We start from the raw sequence: 27,734 nt of genomic DNA, 5'->3' as shown, positions 1-27,734 counted from the left end.
ATAAAAAATAAGATGTTTTTAAATACCTAAATCAAACTTAGTTTTTTTCTTTCAGTAGAGTGATTTGCACAACTTAGCCTATATACAGTACTGTGTAGAAATGATTTATTTAAAAAAACAAAAAACATTTATTTGCCGGCATCAACTATAAAATGTTTCCAATATTCCAAGGTAGCATTTTTTCTAAAAACAAAGTGATTCAATGTCAAAATATACTCAGTTGATGTGTGTAAATTTGTGTAACATGTTAACATAAAAATAGTTCCATCCATTCATCCATCTTCTTCCGCTTATCCGAGGTCGGGTCGCGGGGGCAGCAGCCTAAGCAGGGAAGCCCAGACTTCCCTCTCCCCAGCCACTTCGTCCAGCTCTTCCTGTGGGACCCCGAGGCGTTCCCAGGCCAGCCGGGAGACATAGTCTTCCCAACGTGTCCTGGGTCTTCCCCGTGGCCTCCTACCGGTCGGACGTGCCCTAGGGAGGCGTTCGGGTGGCATCCTGACCAGATGCCCGAACCACCTCGTCTGGCTCCTCTCGATGTGGAGGAGCAGCGGCTTTACTTTGAGCTCCCCCCGGATGGCAGAGCTTCTCACCCTATCTCTAAGGGAGAGCCCCGCCACCCGGCGGAGGAAACTCATTTCGGCCGCTTGTACCCGTGATCTTGTCCTTTCGGTCATAACCCAAAGCTCATGACCATAGGTGAGGATGGGAACGTAGATCGACCGGTAAATCGAGAACTTTGCCTTCCGGCTCAGCTCCTTCTTCACCACAACGGATCGATACAGCGTCCGCATTACTGAAGACGCCGCACCGATCCGCCTGTCGATCTCACGATCCACTCTTCCCTCACTCGTGAACAAGACTCTGAGGTACTTGAACTCCTCCACTTGGGGCAAGATCTCCTCCCCAACCCGGAGATGGCACTCCACCCTTTTCCGAGCGAGAACCATGGACTCGGACTTGGAGGTGCTGATTCTCATCCCAGTCGCTTCACACTCGGCTGCGAACCGATCCAGTGAGAGCTGAAGATCCTGGCCAGATGAAGCCAACAGGACCACATCATCTGCAAAAAGCAGAGACCTAATCCTGCAGCCACCAAACCAGATCCCCTCAACGCCTTGACTGCGCCTAGAAATTCTGTCCATAAAAGTTATGAACAGAATCGGTGACAAAGGGCAGCCTTGGCGGAGTCCAACCCTCACTGGAAACGTGTCCGACTTACTGCCGGCAATGCGGACCAAGCTCTGGCACTGAGCATACAGGGAGCGGACTGCCACAATCAGACAGTCCGATACCCCATACTCTCTGAGCACTCCCCACAGGACTTCCCGAGGGACACGGTCGAATGCCTTCTCCAAGTCCACAAAACACATGTAGACTGGTTGGGCAAACTCCCATGCACCCTCAAGGACCCTGCCCAGAGTATAGAGCTGGTCCACAGTTCCACGACCAGGACGAAAACCACACTGTTCCTCCTGAATCCGAGGTTCGACTATCCAGCGTAGCCTCCTCTCCAGTACACCTGAATAGACCTTACCGGGAAGGCTGAGGAGTGTGATCCCACGATAGTTAGAGCACACCCTCCGGTTCCCCTTCTTAAAAATAGTTATCCTACAAAAAGAATAATAAAGATTTGTTCTTCTTGTTGAATCCTTCTTTAAGTTTAATATTACCACAATACTAAAACAATTAGTAAGGCTTGTTTTAAGGTGCGTTCAGGACCAGGTGAAAGTGTTCATGGGAAATGCAGTGTTCATTGGTTTTTAAAAGCAAAATAACGTTAAGATTATGCTAAACCCCATATTCCTCCCAGGATGTGCTATTTGTTTTATTTTTCATTTAATTAAATGTTTTGATTAACTTGAGTGAAATTAAGTGTTCCCACTCTAAACGGCTCTAACCGACGCCACTCGGAGAAGAAAAATCCATTAACCTTCTCTCATTTCTGCCGTCTGTGTGAGGGCGAGGAGACAGGGGGAGGGGGACCAGAATTCCTAAAATGTTAAAATGATGATTTGAACAATGGAAACTGGATGGGACAGATACAATTTTGATTCACTAATGTAATCTCTGCAAGTAGCAATTACATGTCAGTGACCTGCGTAATTGCCAACACGGATGGATGGCCTTCTGTTGCATTTTAAGTACAAGTTGGCAGACTTTATTAAGCTATAAAAGACAGTCGGGCTTGTTTGTTGTGATGCACTGTTCACTGCATTGACATTCACACAACTCTCCAATATGACATGGAGCTAAAGTAAGTACACCCCTTACATTTTCAGCAAGGGGACAACACTATGATAATACATTTGGATAGACGTAAGTGTCAGTGTTTGTATCATGAGGTGTACTGTATTCACAGCCATTCGGACATCTACAATGGCTGCGATGAGTCATTTTCAGTGGGGAGTAGGTTGTCCCCATACCAATTTTTGGTACCGGTACCTAAATGTATTTCGATACTTTTCTAGATAAAGGGGACCAGAAAAAATGGCATTATTGGCTTTATTTGAACAAAAAATCAATCAAACATATGTTTCTTATTGCAATTTTGTCCTTAAAGGGGAACATTATCACAATTTCAGAAGGGTTAATACCAGAGGTGGGACCAAGTCATTGTTTTGCAAGTCACAAGTAAGTCTCAAGTCTTTGCCCTCAAGTCCGAGTCAAGTCCCGAGTCAAGACAGGCAAGCCCCGAGTCAAGTCCAAAGTCAAGACTGGAAAGTCTCAAGTCAAGTCCTAAGTCCTGCATTTTGAGTTTCGAGTCCTTTCAAGTCCTTTTAACCACAGACTAATATATTAACACAGATTGTGTATGCTTTTCAAACGCTGTATTTATTTATTAAAACAAGTGCATTTTAAATTGCAGGAAAGAAAATTGTGCTGACATTGCACTTTATAATAGCACTATTAACCAGTCATTTTAAACATTAACTCATTCCTTTACAGAACAAACACATTGAAAAATAAAGTGCAAATGTACTTATTTGTACAAAAGTGTTAACATTGAAAAAACATGACATATACGTGAACATAACAAAAAAGTTGTACTTTTTATATGTCAGGGCCCTATGCTGCATTGCATTTGCAAAAGACCAAATTAGCCAAGAGTCTGTCAGTCATTTGTGCACGATGGGGGCGTAGTATGATGCCACCATGGCTGAAAACTCGCTCCACTGGAGCACTGGAGGCAGGCACTGCCAAGACTCTCATGGCCACTCGGAACAGTGAAGGAAGAGTCTTCATGTTCAATGCCCAGAACAAAAGGGGGAGAGAGTTTTTTGGGTTGGTGCACTACTTGTAAGTGTATCTTGTGTTTTTTATGTTGATTTAATAAAAAAAATAAAAAAATATATATTTCTTGTGCGGCCCGATACCAATCGATCCACGGACCAGTACCGGGCCGCGGCCCGGTGGTTGGGGACCACTGAGGTAAACAACCAACAGTATGTCAGAAAGCTAGCTAAAACGGTACACATATTCATAATATAGTATACATTTTAACTGACCTTTATTTTACTATTTTTGTCTTTTTTTTAGGTGGCTAAAATACGCGGTGCTGCTGACCGCCGTCTAACGTTACGTGTGATATATTGACTAACGTAACCCTGCTTAAAAAAATCACTGAACAAAAAGTATGAATAAGGTAGTGAACTGCAACAGATTCCCGTGTTTGCAATAACGTTATAACGTTAGCAGTGAGTTTACAGCCTCACTGATTTAACTACACAGCAAATAAAAGTCACGTTACTTAGCCAATAAACGTTATCTTACATTCAAAACTTACCGTTCTTTGTGCAACTTCAAATGCCAGACGAAGTTGGAAGTTGTTTCCTCTCCATCAGTAATTTTGGAACCGCATGTGTTGCATACTGCAAACTGTTTTGTGTTGACCACCTCGTAATTTTTATACCCAAACAAAATTATTTTAGGCATCATTGTTTGTTCACTGGCGTGTGGTTTGGACATGTCTTCTTCGTTGGTTGTCCTGCAATTTGATTGGATGAATGCTGTGTGATGAAAACAAAGTAGATGTAATTTGATTGGCTGTTGTACTGAGAGCACACCAGCTGACACACGCAACGCTGATAGACAAGTACACAATGAAAAATACGGAGCGCTCCCGAATAACTTTTTCATCTTTGGGTTTTGGGGAAAGTAGCAAGTCATGTCAAGTCATGTCAATTCAAAAGGCTCAAGTCCAAGTGAAGTCACAAATCATTGATGTTAAAGTCTAAGTCGAGTTGCAAGTCTTTTTACATTTTGTCAAGTCGAGTCTAAAGTCATCAAATTCATGACTCGAGTCTGAAATTTTACCCATCACGCAATATCCCTAAAAAAAGCTTGTGCCTGATTTTAACCATCGTTATAAACACCCGTCCATTTTCCTGTGACGTCACATAGTGAAGCCAACACAAACAAACATGGCGGAAAGAACAGCAAGCTATAGCGACATTAGCTCGGATTCAGACTCGGATTTCAGCGGCTTAAGCGATTCAACAGATTACGCATGTATTGAAACGGATGGTTGTAGTGTGGAGGCAGGTAGCGAAAACCAAATTGAAGAAGAAACTGAAGCTATTGAGCCATATCGGTTTGAACCGTATGCAAGCGAAACCGACGAAAACGACACGACAGCCAGCGACACGGGAGAAAGCGAGGACGAATTCGGCGATCGCCTTCTAACCAACGATTGGTATGTGTTTGTTTGGCATTAAAGGAAACTAACAACTATGAACTAGGTTTACAGCATATGAAATACATTTGGCAACAACATGCACTTTGAGAGTGCAGACAGCCCAATTTTCATCAATTAATATATTCTGTAGACATACACTCATCCGCGCTCTTTTCCTGAAAGCTGATCTGTCCAGTTTTGGAGTTGATGTCAGCAGGCCAGGGAAGCTAGGGTCGATAGGGGGTTTAGCTCGCTCGTCTGCGGGAACAAACTGCCGCCATTGTTTGCCGTTCTACCGAGGTCCTTTGTCCCTGAATTGCTCACACACTCCGGCAGATTCAATGTTTACCATTTTTCCTACATTTTTTAGAGGTGCCGCCCATGTGGCGACCCGATCAGTGTTCCCGTTCTGTCTGTTCTTGGACGGGTTTGTACTGAAAATGTAATTTCATGGTACCTTTTTAGCGCAATGACTGTAGTGACGATAAAGTTCCATCCATTCCATCCATCCAAACCGCAATGTGGAAGTACGTGATTGAGGGGTCGATAGTTCTAATCCGGCCACCCTCTGAATGTCAGCATACTGAAATTGTATTTCTGAAGGTTCAAATTAACCCTTAGACTGGAACTGCAGCTTTCAAGAGAAAGAGTATGGGCCTGATTACTCTTCTGATGTCCTCTCGAACAACTGTCCTTAAATACCTTTTACACGAAGACACTTACTCTTTTGCTGGCCCCACTATGGACTGGACTCTTACAATATTATGTCAGACCCACTCGACATCCATTGCATTCGGTCTCCCCTAGAGGGGGGGTGGAGGGTTACCCACATATGCGGTCCTCTCCAAGGTTTCTCATAGTCATTCACATCGACGTCCCACTGGGGTGAGTTTTTCCTTGCCCTTATGTGGGCTCTGTACCGAGGATGTCGTTGTGGCTTGTGCAGCCCTTTGAGACACTTGTGATTTAGGGCTATATAAATAAACATTGATTGATTGATTGATTGAATGGGGGTCTGGCGGCAGATTTCTTTGACTTTATCGTTGGAAATGCATCTGCTTTGAGTGTGGCAGGATATCCACACATTCTTGCCATCTCTGTCGTAGCATAGCTTTCGTCGGTAAAGTGTGCGGAACAAACGTCCAATTTCTTGCCACTTTCGCATCTTTGGGCCACTGGTGCAACTTGAATCCGTCCCTGTTCGTGCTGTTACACCCTCCGACAACACACCGACGAGGCACGATGTCTCCAAGGTACGGAAAACAGTCGAAAAAAACGGAAAATAACAGAGCTGATTTGACTCGGTGTTTGAGAAAATGGCGGATTGCTTCCCGATGTGACGCCACGTTGTGACGTCATCGCTCCGAGAGCGAATATTAGAAAGGCGTTTAATTCGCCAAAATTCACCCATTTAGAGTTCGGAAATCGGTTAAAAAAATATATGGTCTTTTTTCTGCAACATCAAGGTATATATTGACGCTTACATAGGTCTGGTGATAATGTTCCCCTTTAAATAAAATAGTTAACATACAAGAAAACTTTTCTTTTAGCAGTAAGTAAACAAACAAAGACTCCTAATTAGTCTGCTGACGTATGCAGTAACATATTGTGTCATTTATCATTCTATTATTTTGTACACATTATTAAGGACAAGTGGTAAAAAATAAAGTATTAATCTACTTGTTCATTTACTGTTAATGTCTGCTTATTTTCTGTTTTAACATGGTCTATCTACACTTCTATTAAAATGTAATAAAAACGTATTATTCTGTTGTTTGATGCTTTACATTAGTTTTGGATGATACCATAAATTTGGGTATCGAGCCGATACCAAGTAGTTACAGGATCATACATTGGTCATAATTTAAGTCCTCATGTGTCCAGGGACGTATTTCCTGAGTTTATAAACATAAAATACTTTTTTTTTTAAACGAACAATATTTTGTGATGATGTAATCATAGTAGTATCGACGAGATACGCTCCTGTGCTTGGCATCATTACAGTGGATGTCAGGTGTAGATCCACCCATGGCGTTTGTTAAATTAAAAAATTTTTTAGACATAAAGTGCTTACACTGCTGTGAGATGGACAACTATCACCTTTCAAACAAGCTAGCAATTGCACATTTCAAACTGCCTGGCTCGTGTACATTCACCGGCTCTCCATCACTAACTTGGCGATAGGCCACGCCCCCCTCGGGACGACCATTTGTCTGCCTAATGTGTTGAGAAGCTGCCCAAATTGGATTCTGACCAGGACTTGTGATGAGTTGTATTGACCAATGTATTTTTCTTGTTCCTAGGAACGGCAGGAAGGAACATGGAGAGAATTGTAACCAGGGAGTACCCAAACTGTACTAACGTCTAAGACATGCACACTGTTGCCCAGTAAGTACAGATTGTCGTCTATCAATTGTGCTGCAAATTGTTCGCTTTCTTAGCTTTTTTTTTATTTTTTACTATCATTAGTACTTAGTCCATGCTGATGGTCGCTATACTGTAAATCATGTTTTCAACTTTAATGCCTAATAAAAGTAAATATCTACTTGACACTACTTGATAAGGATTCATCCACCAAGCGAGACTGTATAAGAACTGTTGCACGGCCACATGAGGAATTTTAGTAGGAAGTTGTACAAAAATGTAAGCTTCATATTACATTTAATGTGTACTGTTTTTTTTGTTTTTTTTAGCACACAGTAGTCGTAAACCGAAAAAAAACAAATTTAGACTTGCTGGGCTGAAAGTGAAATAAATCAGAACCTGATTAGCAATGTTTAAGTAACAAATGTAAAAAATAGGTTGACTATTAGGACATAAAACTAGGGCTGTCATTAATAACAAGTTAACTCATGTGATTCATCTAAAAAAATATAGCATTAATTAGAACTGGGCCGATAAAACGTTATCTATATATCGCAATAGACACATAATTGATATCAATATAAAATATAAAATGCGTTTGACAAAACATTCGATATACAGTCCAGGCCAATAGTTTGGACACACCTTCTCTTTCAATGTCTTTTCTTTATTTCCATGACTATTTACATTGTAGATTGTCACATCAAAGTTAAGAATGAACACATGTGGAGTTATGTACTTAACAAAAAAGGTGAAATAACTGAAAACATGTTTTATTATTCTAGTTTCTTCAAAATAGCCACCCTTTGCTCTGATTATTGCTTTGCATACTCTTGGCATTCTCTCCATGAGCTTCAAGCACACCTGTGAAGTGAAAACCATTTCAAGCCCATTGAGAGAATGCCAAGAATACGCAAAGCAGTAATTAAAGCAAAGGGTGGCTATTTTGAAGTTCATAACCCCACACGTGTTCATTCATAACTTTGATTTGACAATCCATCCATCCATCCATCCATCCATCCATCTTCTTCCGCTTATCCGAGGTCGGGTCGCGGGGGCAGCAGCCTAAGCAGGGAAGTCCAGACTTTCCTCTCCCCAGCCACTTCGTCCAGCTCCTGCCGGGGGATCCCGAGGCGTTCCCAGGCCAGCTGGGAGACATAGTCTTCCCAACGTGTCCTGGGTCTTCCCTGTGGCCTCCTACCGGTTGGACGTGCCCTAAACACCTCCCTAGGGAGGCGTTCGGGTGGCATCCTGACCAGATGCCCGAACCACCTCATCTGGCTCCTCTCCATGTGGAGGAGCAGCGGCTTTACTTTGAGCTCCCCCCGGATGACAGAGCTTCTCACCCTATCTCTAAGGGAGAGCCCCGCCACCCGGCGGAGGAAACTCATTTCGGCCGCTTGTACCCGTGATCTTGTCCTTTCGGTCATAACCCAAAGCTCATGACCATAGGTGAGGATGGGAACGTAGATCGACCGGAAAATTGAGAGCTTTGCCTTCCGGCTCAGCTCCTTCTTCACCACAACGGATCGATACAGCGTCCGCATTACTGAAGACGCCGCACCGATCCGCCTGTCGATCTCACGATCCACTCTTCCCCGACTCGTGAACAAGACTCCTAGGTACTTGAACTCCTCCACTTGGGGCAGGGTCTCCTCCCCAACCCGGAGATGGCACTCCACCCTTTTCCGGGCGAGAACCATGGACTCGGACTTGGAGGTGCTGATTCTCATCCCAGTCGCTTCACACTCGGCTGCGAACCGATCCAGTGAGAGCTGAAGATCCTGGCCAGATGAAGCCATCAGGACCACATCATCCGCAAAAAGCAGAGACCTAATCCTGCAGCCATCAAACCGGATCCCCTCAACGCCTTGACTGCGCCTAGAAATTCTGTCCATAAAAGTTATGAACAGAATCGGTGACAAAGGGCAGCCTTGGCGTAGTCCAACCCCCACTGGAAACGTGTCCGACCTACTGCCGGCAATGCGGACCAAGCTCTGACACTGATCATACAGGGAGCGGACCGCCACAATCAGACAGTCCGATACCTGAGCACTCCCCACAGGACCTCCCGAGGGACACGGTCGAATGCCTTCTCCAAGTCCACAAAGCACATGTAGACTGGTTGGGCAAACTCCCATGCACCCTCAAGGACCCTGCCGAGAGTATAGAACTGGTCCACAGCTCCACGACCAGGACGAAAACCACACTTTTCCTCCTGAATCCGAGGTTCGACTATCCGGCGTGACAATCTACAATGTAAATAGTCATGAAAATTAAAAAAACGCATTGAATAAGAAGGTGTGTCCAAACTTTTGGTCTGTACTGTATATTTATATTTTTGGTCGGAACAAAACAGTAATTATGAAGCAAGATTTGTTGCATGAAGTCACTCGCGCTCTGGGAACCCAGCAAACAGGAAACAGGAAGTGTCAGTGAGCGGTGGGAGGGACACGCTAACAGCCAATCAGGTAAGAGTAAACTTTTAGCCCCTTATGAGCTTCTCCGTAGCTGGCTCTGTGTCCTTACTTTCTTAGCGGCTGACATAGCAAAACATGGCTAATGCTAACGCCAACGAGAGCGAGATGTTTGTTACGAATAAAAGTGTTGTCAGAACTTTGATTTTGTGGCAACAGGCGTGGGACAAGTGACAACGTTTGTTTCAAAAAGGCATCCGCACAACAAAGTTGGTCCAGTATCTGAAACCAAAGCCTCCAGTCGAGTGAGGGAAATACAACTCTTTAAGAGGCGAACAAGACACAACAACAAACAAAGTACTGGCTAAAAATCCCCTTCCAGTGGTGGAATCTGTCATGTCTGTGTGACCATGTTTTGTATTAGTCATGTTTTGTTTTGTTTAGTTATTGGACTCTTTGGTTTCTGGCTTTTCACTCCCTTGTCTTGTTTCCATGATTACCCATTAGTTTCACCTGTTCCACGTTTGGACTCATTGTGCACTCTTGTTTGTCACCATAGCAACCCATTAGTTTTCACCTGTCACGTCACGCACCTGTTTCACGTTTTGAGTCACGCACCTGTTTTCGTTAATCATGTCTGTAGTATTTAAGTTCATTGTTTTCAGTTTGTCTTTCTGGCGACATCCCACATTTTTGCTCTTCACATTCCTGACACTTGTTTTTTCATGTCCATCCTTCATGCTGCTACTTTTGTCCAAGCCAAGTAAGTTTTTGTTTATTTTGCTATAGTCTTTTGGTTTCATAGTTTGTTCTCCGCCACTGTGCGCGCTTTTCGTTTGTACTTTTTTTTGATATATTAAATAAATCATGTACTTACATTCCCGTCTCGCCCGAGCCAACTTTCCGTTGCATTCCGGAAAAGCAAACACCCAGGACCAAGTCATGACACAATCATTTACATCAGGTGTGTATGATGATGCCATGTATGATGAGAAAGAAGCACAATGCACTAAAACAGTCGCTCTGCACACCAGCAAGATGTGTGAATGAAAAATGAAACTAACTATAGTCCTCTTAATGTTTTACTTGGATACAATGTGTAATACTACATTTTTATCTACAGAAGTATGTTATTTAAAACATAAGTTTGCACTTTATTGATCTCAATGTTGGAGATTGTTTATTTGCATGCAATGTGCAATGCTGTATTTTTGTTGACAAAAGTATTCCATTCAAGCAGAAGTATTGCTTCCCAAGGGAATCTCTTAATTTAATTATTTGTAAATCATTCCATAAAAAGTACAATTTATATCTGGTCTAAAAAGTCTAAAAAATTGTACAAACAAGAATTTTTTCTAAGTGTAAGTAAGATGCAGTGTTGTTTTTGATCAAATAAAAGAAAAACTTGTTTTGAATTATCTCTGTCATTTGTATTTAATGTTTTCTTTAAAAGTAGGGGGGGGAAAAAATCTGGATTTAATTGTAAATCATATTTTTTGTGTAAACATCGGGGGGGGGGGGGGGGGGGATCACTTTTTCCACTGATAAATAGCACCTTTGGTAAATTGGAAATTGCATTACTGTATTTATTGGCCGGCTTAATTAAACAAGTCATAAAAATATCAATAATTATCAATATCCATCAATATAAAAATGTATATTGTGATACAGTTTTCAGCCATATCGCCCAGGCCTAGCCTACACAATTTATTTTGACCGTACTTGCTTCTTTTACCATAACTGCGGATAGTTACCTGAATGTTATACGTCAGTGTTTGTTGGCAAACTTCATTTCAAAATAAACCGTGACATTGCTTTCGATAAAACTGTAAAACAAAACAAAAAACCATCAAATAAATTAAAAAATTAAAACAATAATATTTGCATTTGTGTCAAATTATGGGTGTCTTTTTTTTAGGTTAACTTAAACTATGTAAGCAAGTAATTAACTGTGATTAATCACAATTAATCCAAACTAAAAAATTTGATTAATCGGATTAAAAAAAAAAATCATTTGACAGCACTACATAACTTTAAAACACAAAAAACAATGAATTAAAAAATACAAACAATAATATTGCATTTGTGTCAAAATATTGGTGTCTTTTTTTAGGTTAATATAAATTATGTAAGCAAGTAATCAACTGTGATTAATCACAATTAATCCAAACTAAAAAATGTGATTAATCGGATTAAAAATAAAAATCATTTGACAGCACTACATAACTTTAAAACACAAAAAACAATAAATCAAAAAATACAAACAATAATATTGCATTTGTGTCAAAATATTGGTGTCTTTTTTTAGGTTAATATAAATTATGCAAGCAAGTAATTAACTGTGATTAATCACAATTAATCCAAATTCAAACATGTGATTAATCAGATTAAAAAAATATATAATTGGACAGCACTACATAACACACAAAACGAACGTTAATTTGTAGATTTGGTGTTGTCACGCAAGTGCATACCTGCCAACTTTTGAAATCAGAAAAACCTAGTAGCCAGGGTCCAGGGGCCGCAGGCCCCGGTAGGTCCAGGACAAAGTCCTGGTGGGGGGTTCAGGCCGACGCACAATGATTATTAGCATTCAGACAGGTTTAAAAATGTTGCTAAAACCATCACTTTTCTATCAGTCACAGTGACTTTTCAAAACAAAAATATTACAGCAAAAATCATATGGGTTGATTGACATGTTTATTCTGTAAGCTAACTTCAATAGTTTGAAATTATTTTGACAGTTAATGCCAGTTATCCTGTCAACCTTTCACAAGACTTCAATTTGTTAATTGAAAGTATAAACCGTATAAACACTTTTTACAGTAAACAAATGGTAAAACAGTACTAAACAATTCCATTAAAAAAAAAATTGGTGTCATTATTAACTTTCTGTCCAAGCTTGTATAATCTACTGCCTTGTTCAATTGTAAAAAATATTCTGTGCCTAAAATTCACATTTCTATCACAATTATCATACTGTAAACATGGTAAGCTAACTTCATTCAAATTAATAGTCCTGTCAATAGCATGGAATTACAATTCAAATGTAGTTTTTTTGTAAGCCTTTCAAAAGAATTCCAAATATGAAAAATTAATGAAAATTAATTGAAGCCATCAGACACTTGAAAAGTGGCACATCACATTTCTAATGTAATCATTTTTAACTTTTCAACAGAAATAGCACTGCAAAAATATTAAGGACATACTTCTGTATTTTGGTAGTTATGCTGTCAACATTTAACAAGATTTCTTCAACTTGGATTTGAAAGCATAAATAGTATAAACACTTTTAACAGTACTAAACAATTCCAATAGATAACATTGGTGTCATTACCTTTTTGTGGCTAAAATCCAAATTTATTCTATCAGATTGATCATACTGCAAAAATGATATGGTAACTTTATGATAAGTTTACTTCATTAAAATGTAATTCAATAGCATCATAGAATTAAGAAGTAATAGAATAGTATGATAGTTATGTTACTTGTTTTGAACATGTTATCGTTATCACAAATAAAAAGATATACTGTACACATAAATTATTTTTGATTTGATTTATTGTTTATGTAATAAAAGATTTACTTAAAATTGTATGTTTTGTGAGTTTTTTTATGCTACGAACTGTACTTACCGGCGATGTAAACCGAAGGAGACATTTCCGTAATGAAAGCTGCAACACCCTTTTTAGATCCCATCATCACTGCAGCATTATCGGCAGCAAAGCAAACCAAATTCTGCCAAGGAATTTCGTTTGAGTCTATTTCTTCCACGAGTATTTTGTAAATGTTTTCGCCTGTGGAAGCCGTATTGCATTCCCTCAAAGACAGAAGTACTGACAATACTTTTCCAATGTCGTCATCGAAATATCGAACACAAGGTGCAATTCGCGTAGTTTTCACCCTTTTTGGAACGGATAATTATTCCCGGATAGGCTTTTGAATATTCTTCACGGAATGACTGCAGTTTTCTTTTCGGTTTAAGACTCGTTTGCGATTTTTCTCCGGCTGATTCCATGATCGTTCGCTCGTTTGGAAACAATGGCAACTGCATGGTGCCTCGTGCTTGGCAGCGATGCTATAAATAGCCTCACGCATGGCATTCGGAATGGCTCGATAGGAAGTTACGGGAAGCAGTGTCGATTGTCATTGTTGTTACGCGATTTCGTGAATAAAACTTAAAAAAAAATTTTTTTTTTCAATTAATGAAAAACCGTATTTTTTATCACTGCAACCGTAACCCGGAATAGGCTGACGAAAACCGCACTAATTACGGGAAAACCGGAGTAGTTGGCAGGTATGCAAGTGTAAGAAGAAATTTGCAAATTTGCAAATTGTCTTTGCACTGTAAAGTGCAAAGGCACAGCACTAACTTTGAAGTGTTTGGTTCACACGACTTCCTGCCTGTTGCAGAAAAAAGAAGCCACAAAAATTCAAAGAAAAAGCAAAACAAATGTTTAGGTAATGCTCAAAGTGAATCATGCGATGCTGCTGAATTAGTAACGATAAACAGTATTAATTTGTAACAATAAACAGTATTAACTGGTAACGATAAACAGTATTAACTGGTAACAATACACCGTATTAATGATAACCGCGGTTAAACTCCTGATGGTTAGTATTACCATTTTAAAATACAATTATTGAAAAAAACATGATTGATAATTGCACTTTGATGAATAAACCCACGGACTGACTGGCACCAGCTCGCTAGCTTAAATGCTAACATGAAAACAAGAGACACTGACGCCTTTCCCCATTAAGAAACGACACACCTCAATCCAAGCTTATACAAACACATTGCTGTCTGAGCAACTAAGGTATTCAATAGTGCACATTGAACCCTCGCTTAGGACAGAGTGATCGTTCTATACTCAGAAGATTACTAGGTGTTTTTACGGTGTGTTCCAGGACCGCTGAAAAGAGTAGAACGCCGCAACGCCTGACAGGAATAAATATTAATACAATTAATTTGTCACTGGATTGGCAGACCGGGGTGGTGGTTCCTCTCTTTAAGAAGGGGAACCGGAGGGTGTGTTCTAACTATCGTGGGATCACACTCCTCAGCCTTCCCGGTAAGGTCTATTCAGGTGTACTGGAGAGGAGGCTACGCCGGATAGTCGAACCTCGGATTCAGGAGGAACAGTGTGGTTTTCGTCCTGGTCGTGGAACTGTGGACCAGCTCTATACTCTCCGCAGGGTCCTTGAGGGTGCATGGGAGTTTGCCCAACCAGTCTACATGTGTTTTGTGGACTTGGAGAAGGCATTCGACCGTGTCCCTCGGGAAGTCCTGTGGGGAGTGCTCAGAGAGTATGGGGTATCGGACGGTCTGATTGTGGCAGTCCGCTCCCTGTATGATCAGTGCCAGAGCTTGGTCCGCATTGCCGGTAGTAAGTCGGACACGTTTCCAGTGAGGGTTGGACTCCGCCAAGGCTGCCCTTTGTCACCGATTCTGTTCATAACTTTTATGGACAGAATTGCTAGGCGCAGTCAAGGCGTTGAGGGGATCTGGTTTGGTGGCTGCAGGATTAGGTCTCTGCTTTTTGCAGATGATGTGGTCCTGATGGCTTCATCTGGCCAGGATCTTCAGCTCTCACTGGATCGGTTCGCAGCTGAGTGTGAAGCGACTGGGATGAGAATCAGCACCTCCAAGTCCGAGTCCATGGTTCTCGCCCGGAAAAGGGTGGAGTGCCATCTCCGGGTTGGGGAGGAGATCTTGCCCCAAGTGGAGGAGTTCAAGTACCTCGGAGTCTTGTTCACGAGTGAGGGAAGAGTGGATCGTGAGATCGACAGGCGGATCGGTGCGGCGTCTTCAGTAATGCGGACGCTGTATCGATCCGTTGTGGTGAAGAAGGAGCTGAGCCGGAAGGCAAAGCTCTCAATTTACAGGTCGATCTACGTTCCCATCCTCACCTATGGTCATGAGCTTTGGGTTATGACCGAAAGGACAAGATCACGGGTACAAGCGGCCGAAATGAGTTACCCCCGCCGGGTGGCAGGGCTCTCCCTTAGAGATAGGGTGAGAAGCTCTGCCATCCGGGAGGAGCTCAAAGTAAAGCCGCTGCTCCTCCACATGGAGAGGAGCCAGATGAGGTGGTTCGGGCATCTGGTTAGGATGCCACCCGAACGCCTCCCTAGGGAGGTGTTTAGGGCACGTCCGACCGGTAGGAGGCCGCGGGGAAGACCCAGGACACGTTGGGAAGACTATGTCTCCCGGCTGTCCTGGGAACGCCTCGGGGTCCCACAGGAAGAGCTGGACGAAGTGGCTGGGGAGAGGGAAGTCTGGGCTTCCCTGCTTAGGCTGCTGCCCCCGCGACCCGACCTCGGATAAGCGGAAGAAGATGGATGGATGGATGGAATTAATTTGTTAAGCACTTTTCATTTAAATAAACTAAAAGCGATACAGTACAAACCAATATTTAAAGCAATAAAAGCTTAGCCATTAAAACACATAAAATACTAAGACTTAAACACTATCAATGAAGCATAACAAATGTAAAATAGGCACAATAGTGGGTTTTCTGACAGTGTGTCTCCAGTTATTTAAAGAAAAATAACTTTGTCAAAAGATCTCATGGTGTGCATGGGTACTTTTTGAGTACATTCAACAATATTGCAATAATAATAATCATAACCGTGATCATTTTGGTCGCAATAACCGTGGTATGTTCATACACGTACACTGAGGTCTTGTTTTTGTGCAAAATCGGTATTTTTCTTTCCCAAAAGTGACAGCTCATATCTAAAACTGCATTAATTTGGTTAGGGGAAAAAGCTTTGATTTCTGTTAATTTATTTGTTTAATGAGCGTAACTAATAAAAGTTTGTGCAATCTTAAAATACGCGGACGCAGCTGCTGCAGTAGATGGCTCATGGGAGCGGTGGCGGCGGAGAAAAATGGCTCGAAGGAAAACAGTTAAGAGGGGGAAATAGAGATAATGGCCTCAAGGAAAGAACAGAAGCTTTCAAGAGTTTGTCATTTTAAACTTAAAAAGACAAACAACAGTGTGCAATCATGTCATTTTTACTACTACTGTATATCGATGCGATCAAAGCACCCTGCATATTTACACTGCAAACAAGCGTTAACAAGCTAAAAGTCAGTTTTGGCAGGCAGCAAACACCATCCTTTTATGCTTGACTGCATAACATAAGTTTTATTCAAACACATCTTAGCGCATCTACAGTGTGTACATTGATGCTGAATGGGTTGTTTGTCCGAATGTCAAACACTACTTCTCCAATAATAACTTTTTAAATGATAAATGCGTATACAATTGATAATATGTTTGTAATACGGTTGCAGAACATGCTTTTTTATTAATTGAATGTCAATTACTTTGCTATAATGCATTATCATACTTTGCCTTTTTGGGTAACTGAGTGCTTTTAAAGTTCAACTAGTTTGTGCGGGCAAACAGTGTTACTTTGCACGACCTAAAATTCAAACGTCTCTGTCTTTTCATTAACTTATTTTAAACTACATACATGTTTTTTTTTTTCAAACATACAGTACAGGCCAAAAGTTTGGGCACACCTTCTCATTTCAATGCGTTTTCTTTATTTTCATGACTATTTACATTGCGGATTGTCACTGAAGGCATCAAAACTATGACACCTGTGAAGTGAAAACCATTTCAGGTGACTACCTCTTGAATCTCATCGAGAGAATGCCAAGAGTGTGCAAAGTTGTAATCAGAGCAAAGGGTGGCTATTTTGAAGAAACTAGAATATAAAACATGTTTTCAGTTATTTCACCTTTTTTTGTTAAGTACCGTATTTTTCGGAGTGTAAGTAGCTCCGGAGTAGAGATGCGCGGATAGGCAATTATTTCATCCGCAACCGCATCAGAAAGTCGTCAACCATCCGCCATCCACCCGATGTAACATTTGATCAGAACCGCATCCGCCCGCACCCGCCCGTTGTTATATATCTAATATAGACGATGCAAGGCATTAGTGAGGTTATAAAGCTTTTGCCTGTTAAAGAAAGGAGACTGATCCAATGCAGCACAGACATTCGCTTGCCACGCTGTCACGACCCAGACGCACACCAGTGCGCAATCATATGGGAGCCGCGCTGAGCGCACCTCCAAGCGCGTCTCGCTGCCGGCGACGGCCGGGTATGGGCCCGACGCTCCAGCGCCATCCATTTTCAGGGCTAGTTGATTCGGCAGGTGGGTTGTTATACACACTCCTTAGCGGGTTCCGACTTCCATGGCCACCGTCCTGCTATCAACCAGGGTGAGCTCCACCCCTTTCGTGAGCGCACTGCGCGCGGAGTGACCCCTGTTACGCACCCCCGGCAACAGGGGTGGCGGGCAGGTAATCTGCGCGGGCGGAGCGCGCGGAGTGACCCCTGTTACGAGCCCCCAGCCACGGGGGTGGCGGGCAGGTAAGCTGCTTACCTGCTGCGCGTGACGCCGGCCGCGGCGAAGGCGGACGAGGCGGGGTGTCGGTGCGGTGGGCGCGGTGGTGACCCTGGACGTGCGTCGGGCCCTTCTCGCGGATCGCCTCAGCTACGGCTCCCGGTGGGGCCCTCTCGGGGGAAGGGGCCTCGGTCCCGGACCCCGGCGAGGCGTCCCTTCTCCGCTCCGTAAAAGTGTCCATCTCTTTTTTTTTTTTTTCTTCTGTTGTGACATATGCAGCAGGTGCCTGCTCGTTTTTCGTATGTGGGTAACAACATTTAACTATGTATATATATTTCCCAATTGGTTTAACTGCCACCCGCCTGAATCTATTTATAATCTAATTTTTTTTTATTTCAACCGCCCGACCCGACCCGACCCGACCCGACCCGCGGATAAAATCTAATTTTTTTTTATTTCATCCGCCCGATCCGCGGATAATCCGCGGACTCCGCGGTTGTGCCCGCAAACCGCGCATCTCTACTCCGGAGTATAAGTCGCACCAGCCGAAAATGCATAATAAAGAAGGAAAAAAAACATATATAAGTCGCATTTTTTAGGGAAATGTATTTGATAAAAACCAACACCAAAAATAGACATTTGAAAGGCAATTTAAAATATATCAAGAATAGTGAATAACAAGCTGAATAAGTGTACGTTATATGAGGCATAAATAACCAACTGGTATGTTAACGTAACATATTATGGTAATAGTCATTCAAATAACTATAACATATAGAACATGCTATACGTTTACCAAACAATCTGTCACTCCTAATCGCTAAATCCCATGAAATCTTATACGTCTAATCTCTTACGTGAATGAGATCAATAATATTATTTGATATTTTACGGTAATGTGTTAATCATTTCACACATAAGTCGCTCCTGAGTATAAGTCGCACCCCCGGCCAAACTATGAAAAAAACTGCGACTTCTTTCTTTCTTTAGTTTATTTGGAACATGAACACACTTACATCATAATACATCACACAATTTCATATCATTTCATTTTACATCATGCCCGAAAAGGAGTAGGAAGAAGCAAAGCTTATTTAATCCTACCCCTTTCCCACTTCAAGCGTTTACAAATATATAGAATCATTTACTGACCTTTTTATATAATAAAATAACATCTATGAATTAGTATACAACAGTTTTGTAATATGTAATTAATTAATTAATTCAGTCATTATTAACATACTGAGATGAAGAATATCTTATTTTCAATAAGGTTGAAAGTATTTCTCATAATTCTTCTTTTTTGTACTCTGTAAGCACTATTATTTTGAACAACCTCTTAAACTGGATCATATCAGTACAATTTTTAACTTCTTTACTTAATCCATTCCATCATTTAATTCCACATACTGATATGCTAAAAGTTTTAAGTGTTGTACGTGCATATAAATGTTTTAAATTATTTTTTCCTCTAAGGTTATATTTCTCCTCTTTAGTTGAGAAGAATTGTTGTACATTCTTTGGTAGCAGGTTATAGTTTGCTTTGTACACAATTTTAGCTGTTTGCAATTTTACCAAATCACCAAACTTTAATATTTCTGACTTAATAAATAATAATATGTTCTCTATATCCAACATTATGTATTATTCTAACTGATCTTTTTTGTAACACGGTTAGCCAATGTAGCGCACATTTGTAGTTATTTCCCCATATTTCTGCACAATAACTCAGATATGGTAACACTAGCGAGCAGTAGAGAATATGTAGTGATTTTTGGCCCAGGACATATTTTGCTTTATTCATTATTGAAATGTTTTTTGCCACCTTATGTTGTATGTTTTGTATATGAGATTTCCAGTTCATTTGATCATCTATTAATACTCCCAAAAATCTAGTTTCTTTTACCCTTTCTATGTCTACTTCGTCTATTTGTATTTGTGTATGATGCTCTTTTCTACTATTACCAAATAGCATTATTTTAGTTTTACTGAGATTCAAAGATAGTCTGTTTTTGTCAAACCATCTTTTTAATTTGTTCATTTCTTCTGTTATAATTTGTATTATCTTCTGTGTGTTCTCTCCTGAACAGACTTATAGTCCGGAAAATACGGTACATAACTCCACATGTGTTCATTCATAGTTTTGATGCCTTCAGTGACAATCTACAATGTAAATAGTCATGAAAATAAAGAAAACGCATTGAATGGGAAGGTGTGTCCAAACTTTTAGCCTGTACTGTATATTTTAATTATTCTTTCACATTTTTATTAATGAGCACATTTTTCAAGTGCAATGTCAATGTTGATTCCTACCTATTAAGAAAAAGTTATGCCAAGCAGAAAAATATTTATTTTAACTATTTTCACAAAAATACGCATCAAAGCCATATAAAGTAGGTTTTATCTGATTACTTGATTAATACTCAATTTCTAAAATGTATCGATAGCTCATATCACTTTTGTACAAAATCCTACTAAATCCTCATGAGCAGCCTCTTTAAAGTGTGTTGAATTAGAAGGAAATCAACACAATCGTGTAAATACAACAAGAAAGAATGTAAATCTCTCTGTTCATTGTAAAGTTTTGAACAATGTCCTCATTGTTTTTATTTTGGGTTTTTACACTTGCATGCCCTGATTCATTGTACAAATAAATCAAAACAATAAGAAGCTTAAGTGTACATTATTAGGGTGAGCAAATGTTCTGTCATAGTGAGTTGATAAAAGCTTTACTGGGCACATCAAATAAACAATGACACTCCTTGTTCTACTGTATAGTCCTAACATTGTGCTACTAGCAAACACTGTGCATGATCTATATAAGATTCTGTTTCATCCATGATATCTAATGATGGTGTTGAATCCTATTTCTTACTGTGAGTACATTTTGAAACTGTTCAGAATAAATGTATTTTTATATGACACAGTGTTTTGCTGCATTTTGTTGCTATGACAAAGCCTGTAGGAATACAACATACAGTATTAAGCATGTCCTTTTTTCCCCTCAAAACTCGACAGTGCGCATTATAACCCGTTGCGCCTAATGTACGGATTCATTCTGGTTTTGCTTACCCACCTCGAAGCAATTTTATTTGGTACATTGTGTAATGATAAGTGTGACCAGTAGATGGCAGTCAAACAAGAGATACATGTAGGCTGCACTATAATGGCAATATGACCCAAGTAAACAACACCAACAGTATATATGTTCCATTGAAAATATAGAACATTACACACAGCGCTCAAAAATCTATCAACATGTTTTAGTAGGACTTTGGTAAGCTATGAAGCCACACCGCTTGATGGATTGTACTGTGCTTCAACATAGGAGTATTATTATGGTGTGTGTATAAAGTAAGACATTATCTGGGGTTTTGTTTCGCAATATTATGCAAAAGCAACTTTTCTTACCTTCTGGTACCTGCTGATCTGTATTTGGGATCTGCATAAATCCTGAAAATGTGCGCACATCCGCCTTTGTAGTCCGTGCCAACGCTGTAGTCGATAAGCTTCTTTTTCTCTTATCTTCTTGTTATGTGACATTCATCCTCCACTGTTGCCATTTCTAATATAAAGTAGTGTAAAGTCCTTACTTATATCTGTCAGTACACCCGCCATGAAAGCACTAAAACATACCGGTGTAGTGAGTTCACCAAAGGAACTTTAGTTTTTAGAGAGTTCCGGTTGGACGGTTTTTCACGGAACACATTTCCGGATGAGGAGATGCTGCTCCGTTATTGATTGAAGCAAAGTCTGCATGTCATTAAAACAGTTAGCTCCGTCTTTTGACACTTCCACTCCCGTCCTTGCACGCTACACCGCTACAACAATGATGACGGGGAGAAGACGCTGTCGAAGGTGAGATACGTAAATAAGACCACCCACAAAACGGCGCATCCTGAAGCGACTGTCAGAAAGCAACTTGAAGATGATGTCTAAAACATCATCTATGCAGCATTTTGACCAAAGAACCACCATCACATGTATGTGTGCCTTGTATATAAAAATATAATACATGCACCATTCATCGGCAGAATATGACTATTATCATGTTAAAGCGTTCATTTATTAAAACTATACATACACAAATCAGGTGCCAACTTTAAATTGAAAGTACACTTTATCCACACATCTCACAACCAGACAGAGAACATTTCAGTCTCCTCTTTTTCATTCTGTCGAATATCCTAATGCACTCCTTGTAGACCATGGCCTCCTGGTCTGGTCCATCAATGGCCACCTTACAACAGACATCTAAGTGGCTCTCCTTCAGTCTGTTGCGCGGAGGTGTCTTCACCTTACAGGGGAACATTATCACAATTTCAGAAGGGTTAAAACCATTAAAAATCAGTTCCCAGTGGCATATTTTATTTTTCGAAGTTTTTTTCAAAATTTTACCCATCACGCAATATCCCTAAAAAAAGCTTCAAAGTGCCTGATTTTAACCATCGTTATATACACCCGTCCATTTTCCTGTGACGTCACACAGTGATGCCAATACAAACAAACATGGCGGATAGAACAGCAAATTATAGCGACATTAGCTCGGATTCAGACTCGGATTTCAGCGGCTTAAGCGATTCAACAGATTACGCATGTATTGAAACGGATGGTTGTAGTGTGGAGGCAGGTAGCGAAAACGAAATTGAAGAAGAAACTGAAGCTATTGAGCCATATCGGTTTGAACCGTATGCAAGCGAAACCGACACGACAGCCAGCGACACGGGAGAAAGCGAGGACGAATTCGGCGATCGCCTTCTAACCAACGATTGGTATGAGTTTGTTTGGCATTAAAGGAAACTAACAACTATGAACTAGGTTTACAGCATATGAAATACATTTGGCAAGTGCAGACAGCCCATTTCAGGCGCGCTAAGAACATATTTTTCCACGATTTCAGCACTCAGGTTAACCATACCTAAATAGACACAAAATACTGCATTACACAAGACTACCCGAATGTACTCGAATGATTGAAAAAAATAAATGTTTTTAAGCTAAATTATTGGTAAACACAGTTTATGTATAATAATTTACGTAAAATCGCGAGTAATGAATAAAGTTTTCATCAATTAATATATTCTGTAGACATACCCTCATCCGCTCTCTTTTCCTGAAAGCTGATCTGTCCAGTTTTGGAGTTGATGTCAGCAGGCCAGGGAAGCTAGGGTCTTTATCGTTGGAAATGCATCTGCTTTGAGTGTCGCAGGATATCCACACATTCTTGCCATCTCTGTCGTAGCATAGCTTTCGTCGGTAAAGTGTGCGGAACAAACGACTGACCATTTCGTCGGCTTTCCCCACACCCTCGTATTTTGAACAAATTTCGTCCAATTTCTTGCCAACTTTCGCATCTTTGGGCCACTGGTGCAACTTGAATCCGTCCCTGTTCGTGTTGTTACACCCTCCGACAACACACCGACGAAAGTGAGGAAATGGCGGATTGCTTCCCAATGTGACATCACGTTGTGACATCATCGCTCCGAGAGCGAATAATAGAAAGGTGTTTAATTCGCCAAAATTCACCCATTTAGAGTTCGGAAATCGGTTAAAAAAATATATGGTCTTTTTTCTGCAACATCAAGGTATATATTGACGCTTACATAGGTCTGGTGATAATGTTCCCCTTTATACAAAACAATTCATCATGCATTAAGTATTCATTCTGATACAGACATGAAGAGTGATAGTGTTTTCAATCATGTATTACAATTTTGAGTGCAGAGAAGAGCCTCTCCACATCTGCAGTCTGGACAGAAGCTGTGAGGGCGATAGCAGCTGCAAGGCTCAGGGTGGGATACATCTCAGCAGATTCTGCAGATACAAGCCACAGAAGCACCTCCGCCAGGGATTTTGTCTGAATAAAAGCAGTGAAAACAAAGATGAATTAAATTATTCAGTAAAACCAGACTGTTGTGGTGGTGATACAGTTAATGTAAATGAATATATGGGACCTTCAGATCAGGACTCCGCACTCTCAGTCTGTATGAGCTCCACTCTGACAACAGGTCAGACTGACTCAGTCTTGGAAACTCCTCAGCCAGTGTCCTCATCTCAGCATCCCCATACTCTGTACTAGAGTTTGACAACATTTGGCTGGGAGAGAACACATTGAAGACAGTCAAACTGCTGGTGTTTGGAAATATGTTGTCGATGTGCTCAGTCCATTACCTGTATTAGATGTTAAAAAAAGGTTTTAGATGTTAAAAAAGGTAAAATAGTCCTTCCGTCCACATTACACAAATACATTCTTAACACATACAGTGTTCTTGAAGCTCTCCCACACATCATCCTGGAAATATGCAGAGACCTCTTCCTGCAGAGGCTTCAGACCAGCATCCGACTGAAGCCATGCCTGCCAGCGGTCTTTGACCATGTTGCTCTCTTTCAGCTGTGCCAGTGAGGATTTCAGCACTGTGACCTAAGATAAAACACCAGCTTTGCTAGTAACAGCATTTCAATAAACAGAAAACCCAAGGACTACGGTATTGATGTTCTACCTCCTGCTCCACCTGAGAGGTAAAAAAAAAGGTTTGTCTTTTGAAAAACCAAAAACTGCCGGTGGATCTTTTCTTGCACAAATTGCATTAGGCACAGGGTAAGAGGGGGAATAACCTGTCCTTTACAAAGGAATACAGTCCTAGTTAGCTCATTCCGGGCTTGGAGTGAGATGTCTGTTGCTTCCTTATTAGATTCCCATCTGGTAGCGTTTCCTCCCTACAAAAAATAATTGGTAAATGACAAAAAAAAGCAAAAATGGATCTGAATAATCTTGCACTGAATATTGCTAACCTGCAGTTTGATTTGGGGGAGTTCAAAAAGCCTATCCATGTCCTTGAGACTGCTGGTCCTATTACTGGAGGCCTGGTAGAACCAGAATATAGTTCCAACAGTCCTGGCATATTTAGTGAGGTAATGAACTGCACTCTGCCCCTTAATGCAGTCTGACATTGCCAGATTGAGACGATGTGCCACGCAGTGTACGGTTATCAGGCCAGGGAATGAGTCTTGGATTCCCTTCCCAACTCCAGCTTTTCTCCCTAAAATAATTGTAACTATAAATCTTATTATTGTTAACTAAAAGGTACCGTATTTTCTGCACTATTAGCCGCACCTAAAAACCACAAATTTACTCAAAAGCTGACAGTGCGGCTTATAACCCGGTGCGCTTTATATATGGATTAATATTAAGATTCATTTTCATAAAGTTTCGGTCTCGCAACTACGGTAAACAGCCGCCATCTTTTTTCCCCGTAGAAGAGGAAGTGCTTCTTCTTCTACGCAAGCAACCGCCAAGGTAAGCACCCGCCCCCATAGAACAGGAAGCGCTTCTTCTTCTACTGTAAGCAACCACCCGCCCCGGTAGAAGAAGAAGAAGCGCGCGGATATTACGTTTCATTTCCTTTGTGTGTTTACATCTGTAAAGACCACAAAATGGCTCCTACTAAGCGACAGGTTTCCGGTTCATGAAAAGACGCAATCTCTCCATCCGCACACGGACTACTATTTCACAGCAACTGCCTAAAGACTTTCAAGAAAAGCTGGCTACTTTCCGTGCATATTGTAAAAACAAGATAGCTGAAAAAAAGATCCGGCCAGAGAACATTATCAACATGGACGAGGTTCCACTGACTTTTGATATTCCTGTGAACCGCACTGTGGATACAACGGGAGCACGTACGGTGAATATTCGCACCACAGGGAATGAGAAGTCATCCTTCACTGTGGTTCTAGCTTGCCATGCTAATGGCCAGAAACTTCCACCCATGGTGATATTCAAAAGGAAGACCTTGCCAAAAGAGACCTTTCCAGCCGGCGTCATCATAAAAGCTAACTCGAAGGGATGGATGGATGAAGAAAAGATGAGCGAGTGGTTAAGGGAAGTTTACGCGAAGAGGCCGGGTGGCTTTTTTCACGCAGCTCCGTCCATGTTGATATACGACTCCATGCGCGCCCACATCACGCTGGTTTTTAATATATTATTAAAGTTTGACTGACCTATCCGACTGTTTTTTTGACATTCCTTTAGCGCAGTTAGATGCGGCTTAGAACACGGGGCGGCTTATAGGTGGACAAAGTTTTGAAATATGCCGTTCATTGAAGGCGCAGCTTTTAACCCAGGGCGGCTTATGGTGCGGAAAATACGGTACATGCCAAAAAACGGGAAGTTCACCTATCATTACTGCAGCGCCATCACTTGCAAAGGAGGCTAGCTTGTCAGCATTTTGTCATCTCTGATGACTGGCAGGATGGTGTCATACAGAGTTGTAGCATCCCCAGCAGATACTCCACCTAAATGCAGCACCCTGGTTTGGACTACAGTGCTTCCCACATGGTTGGGTCCTAAAAAGCTAAACATTTAAAAAAAATCTCTCTTAGTTGAAGTCATTTTTAATACACAATTGTATTTAATTGTGCAAACTAATGTTACCTCACAACAAGACCCAGTTGCTTGGTGACAGAGATGGCAGTGGTCTCGTCAACCATTAATCCCCACATTGGGGATTTTGACAACTCTGCCACCAACTGGTCTTCCAAAATCTGGCCAATGACCTCTACCATCTCATCAATCATATGGCTGCTTGTGTATTTGGTGTTGGCACTGACCTGGGGGGAAAACAGACTGTAATTAAGTTGGCCTACTTAATTTTAAAACAATTATGTGAAAAACATTGAATATACAATTATATGATAATATAACTTAAGAATTTACATTCTAACCATCAAAATAAACACAGCCTAAGCGCTTGCATGAGAGAATGATGGGCTCATAGCTTGTGTGGTGGAGCCACTTTTGCTTCGACATGTTGTCACCACCATAAATTATTACATTTTAACCGCCTGTTACGTTAATTTCTCTAATCCGGTTCACCTGGACTCTTGACTTTCCTCCTCGCGAGATCGCTTTTAAAAAGTAGTGGCTGATTTAGCTTCACATTTCTGCAACGCTAAACACCATAAGTGTTACTCTGACACGGAGGAAACTTTTTTTTTAAATAAACACGACATGCTGGTAATGCTTTCTTGGGGTAACTCCTTTTAGTTGACCTTGTACCAGTCAATCTGTATCGTCATGAAACTCTACCTGATCCTATGCAAACCTCTTCTAAATTCTCCAATCAATCGTTCTATTATAATTAGTCAGAAAAGGATGGAAAACGAAGCTAACACTACTAGCTGTGTTCACTTACCAGAGACAAAATGTTCACAGCACAGTCTGGAGTGTTCTGTAGGAGTCCAATGATCCCTCCGTATCATGCTCCGTATGGCAGAAATCCACTTGTTACGGCGGTCAACGTTATGCACCAAGTAGCGGGAAAAAACCCGTTTCGATCTGTTTCTTCTTCGGTAGTTGCTTCAGGTCATTCCATTACACTGCTGCCGATATAGTGGCGCAAAGCTGCAACTGCAGTTAAAATACATAGCCGCCGCAGAGGGACAGCAATCAATCAATGTTGATTCCCAAAAATCATCACAGCCGGAGCTTTACGCTGTGTTGAGCGATATCAATCGCTCTGGCTGGGGGCGGCACAAAATTAGTTGGAGGCGAATATGAATATGTATTATAAAAATATTAATATTGTTTTATTTAACCCTAAACATGGTAGATATGTTTGCCGCCATGGACTTCTTTTCATTGATAATTAAGTCACCGTTGTGGAAGACGAAACAAAAGCACCCCAGCTAACTGGTTAAATTTACTTATGTAAATTATGTAAATTCCACAGGACTTCCTTCATGTAAACAAATATTGGAAGTAGTTTTATTTTACTGTTCTTATATCTTCCTTACAGGCACATTTTTGCTAAAAACAAGCATTAACAGGCATGTGATTTGACCACAATGAAAAAGACTGAAAAAATTTCCAGGGGTCACCAATTTAACATGCTAAAATTAACAAAGACAGCAC

The 27,734-nt window shown here is 41.0% G+C and overlaps 1 protein-coding gene across 2 annotated transcripts in view; it reads left to right on the top strand.

The window, feature by feature from the left end:
* The window catches only part of sorcs3b (sortilin related VPS10 domain containing receptor 3b), a 313,247-nt gene extending 289,659 nt beyond the window's left edge, over positions 1-23,588 (top strand). Inside the window, exons 27-28 of one of the 2 annotated variants that reach the window (XM_061968212.1) lie at positions 6,979-7,063; positions 23,544-23,588. In XM_061968212.1, coding sequence (XP_061824196.1) covers positions 6,979-7,043 — 65 coding nt within the window. In that variant the 3' untranslated portion in view covers positions 7,044-7,063; positions 23,544-23,588. Of the gene's footprint in view, positions 1-6,978; positions 7,242-23,543 lie in introns of those variants that run through there. The other variant, XM_061968203.1, reaches the window with a different exon arrangement.
* The last annotated feature ends 4,146 nt before the right edge of the window (positions 23,589-27,734 follow it).

This window comes from Nerophis lumbriciformis, linkage group LG02 (genome assembly GCF_033978685.3).
Source record: "Nerophis lumbriciformis linkage group LG02, RoL_Nlum_v2.1, whole genome shotgun sequence".
NCBI lineage: Eukaryota > Metazoa > Chordata > Actinopteri > Syngnathiformes > Syngnathidae > Nerophis > Nerophis lumbriciformis.
The sequence above is the reverse complement of the archived record's forward strand: the minus strand, read 5'-3'. Positions and strand labels throughout refer to the sequence as shown.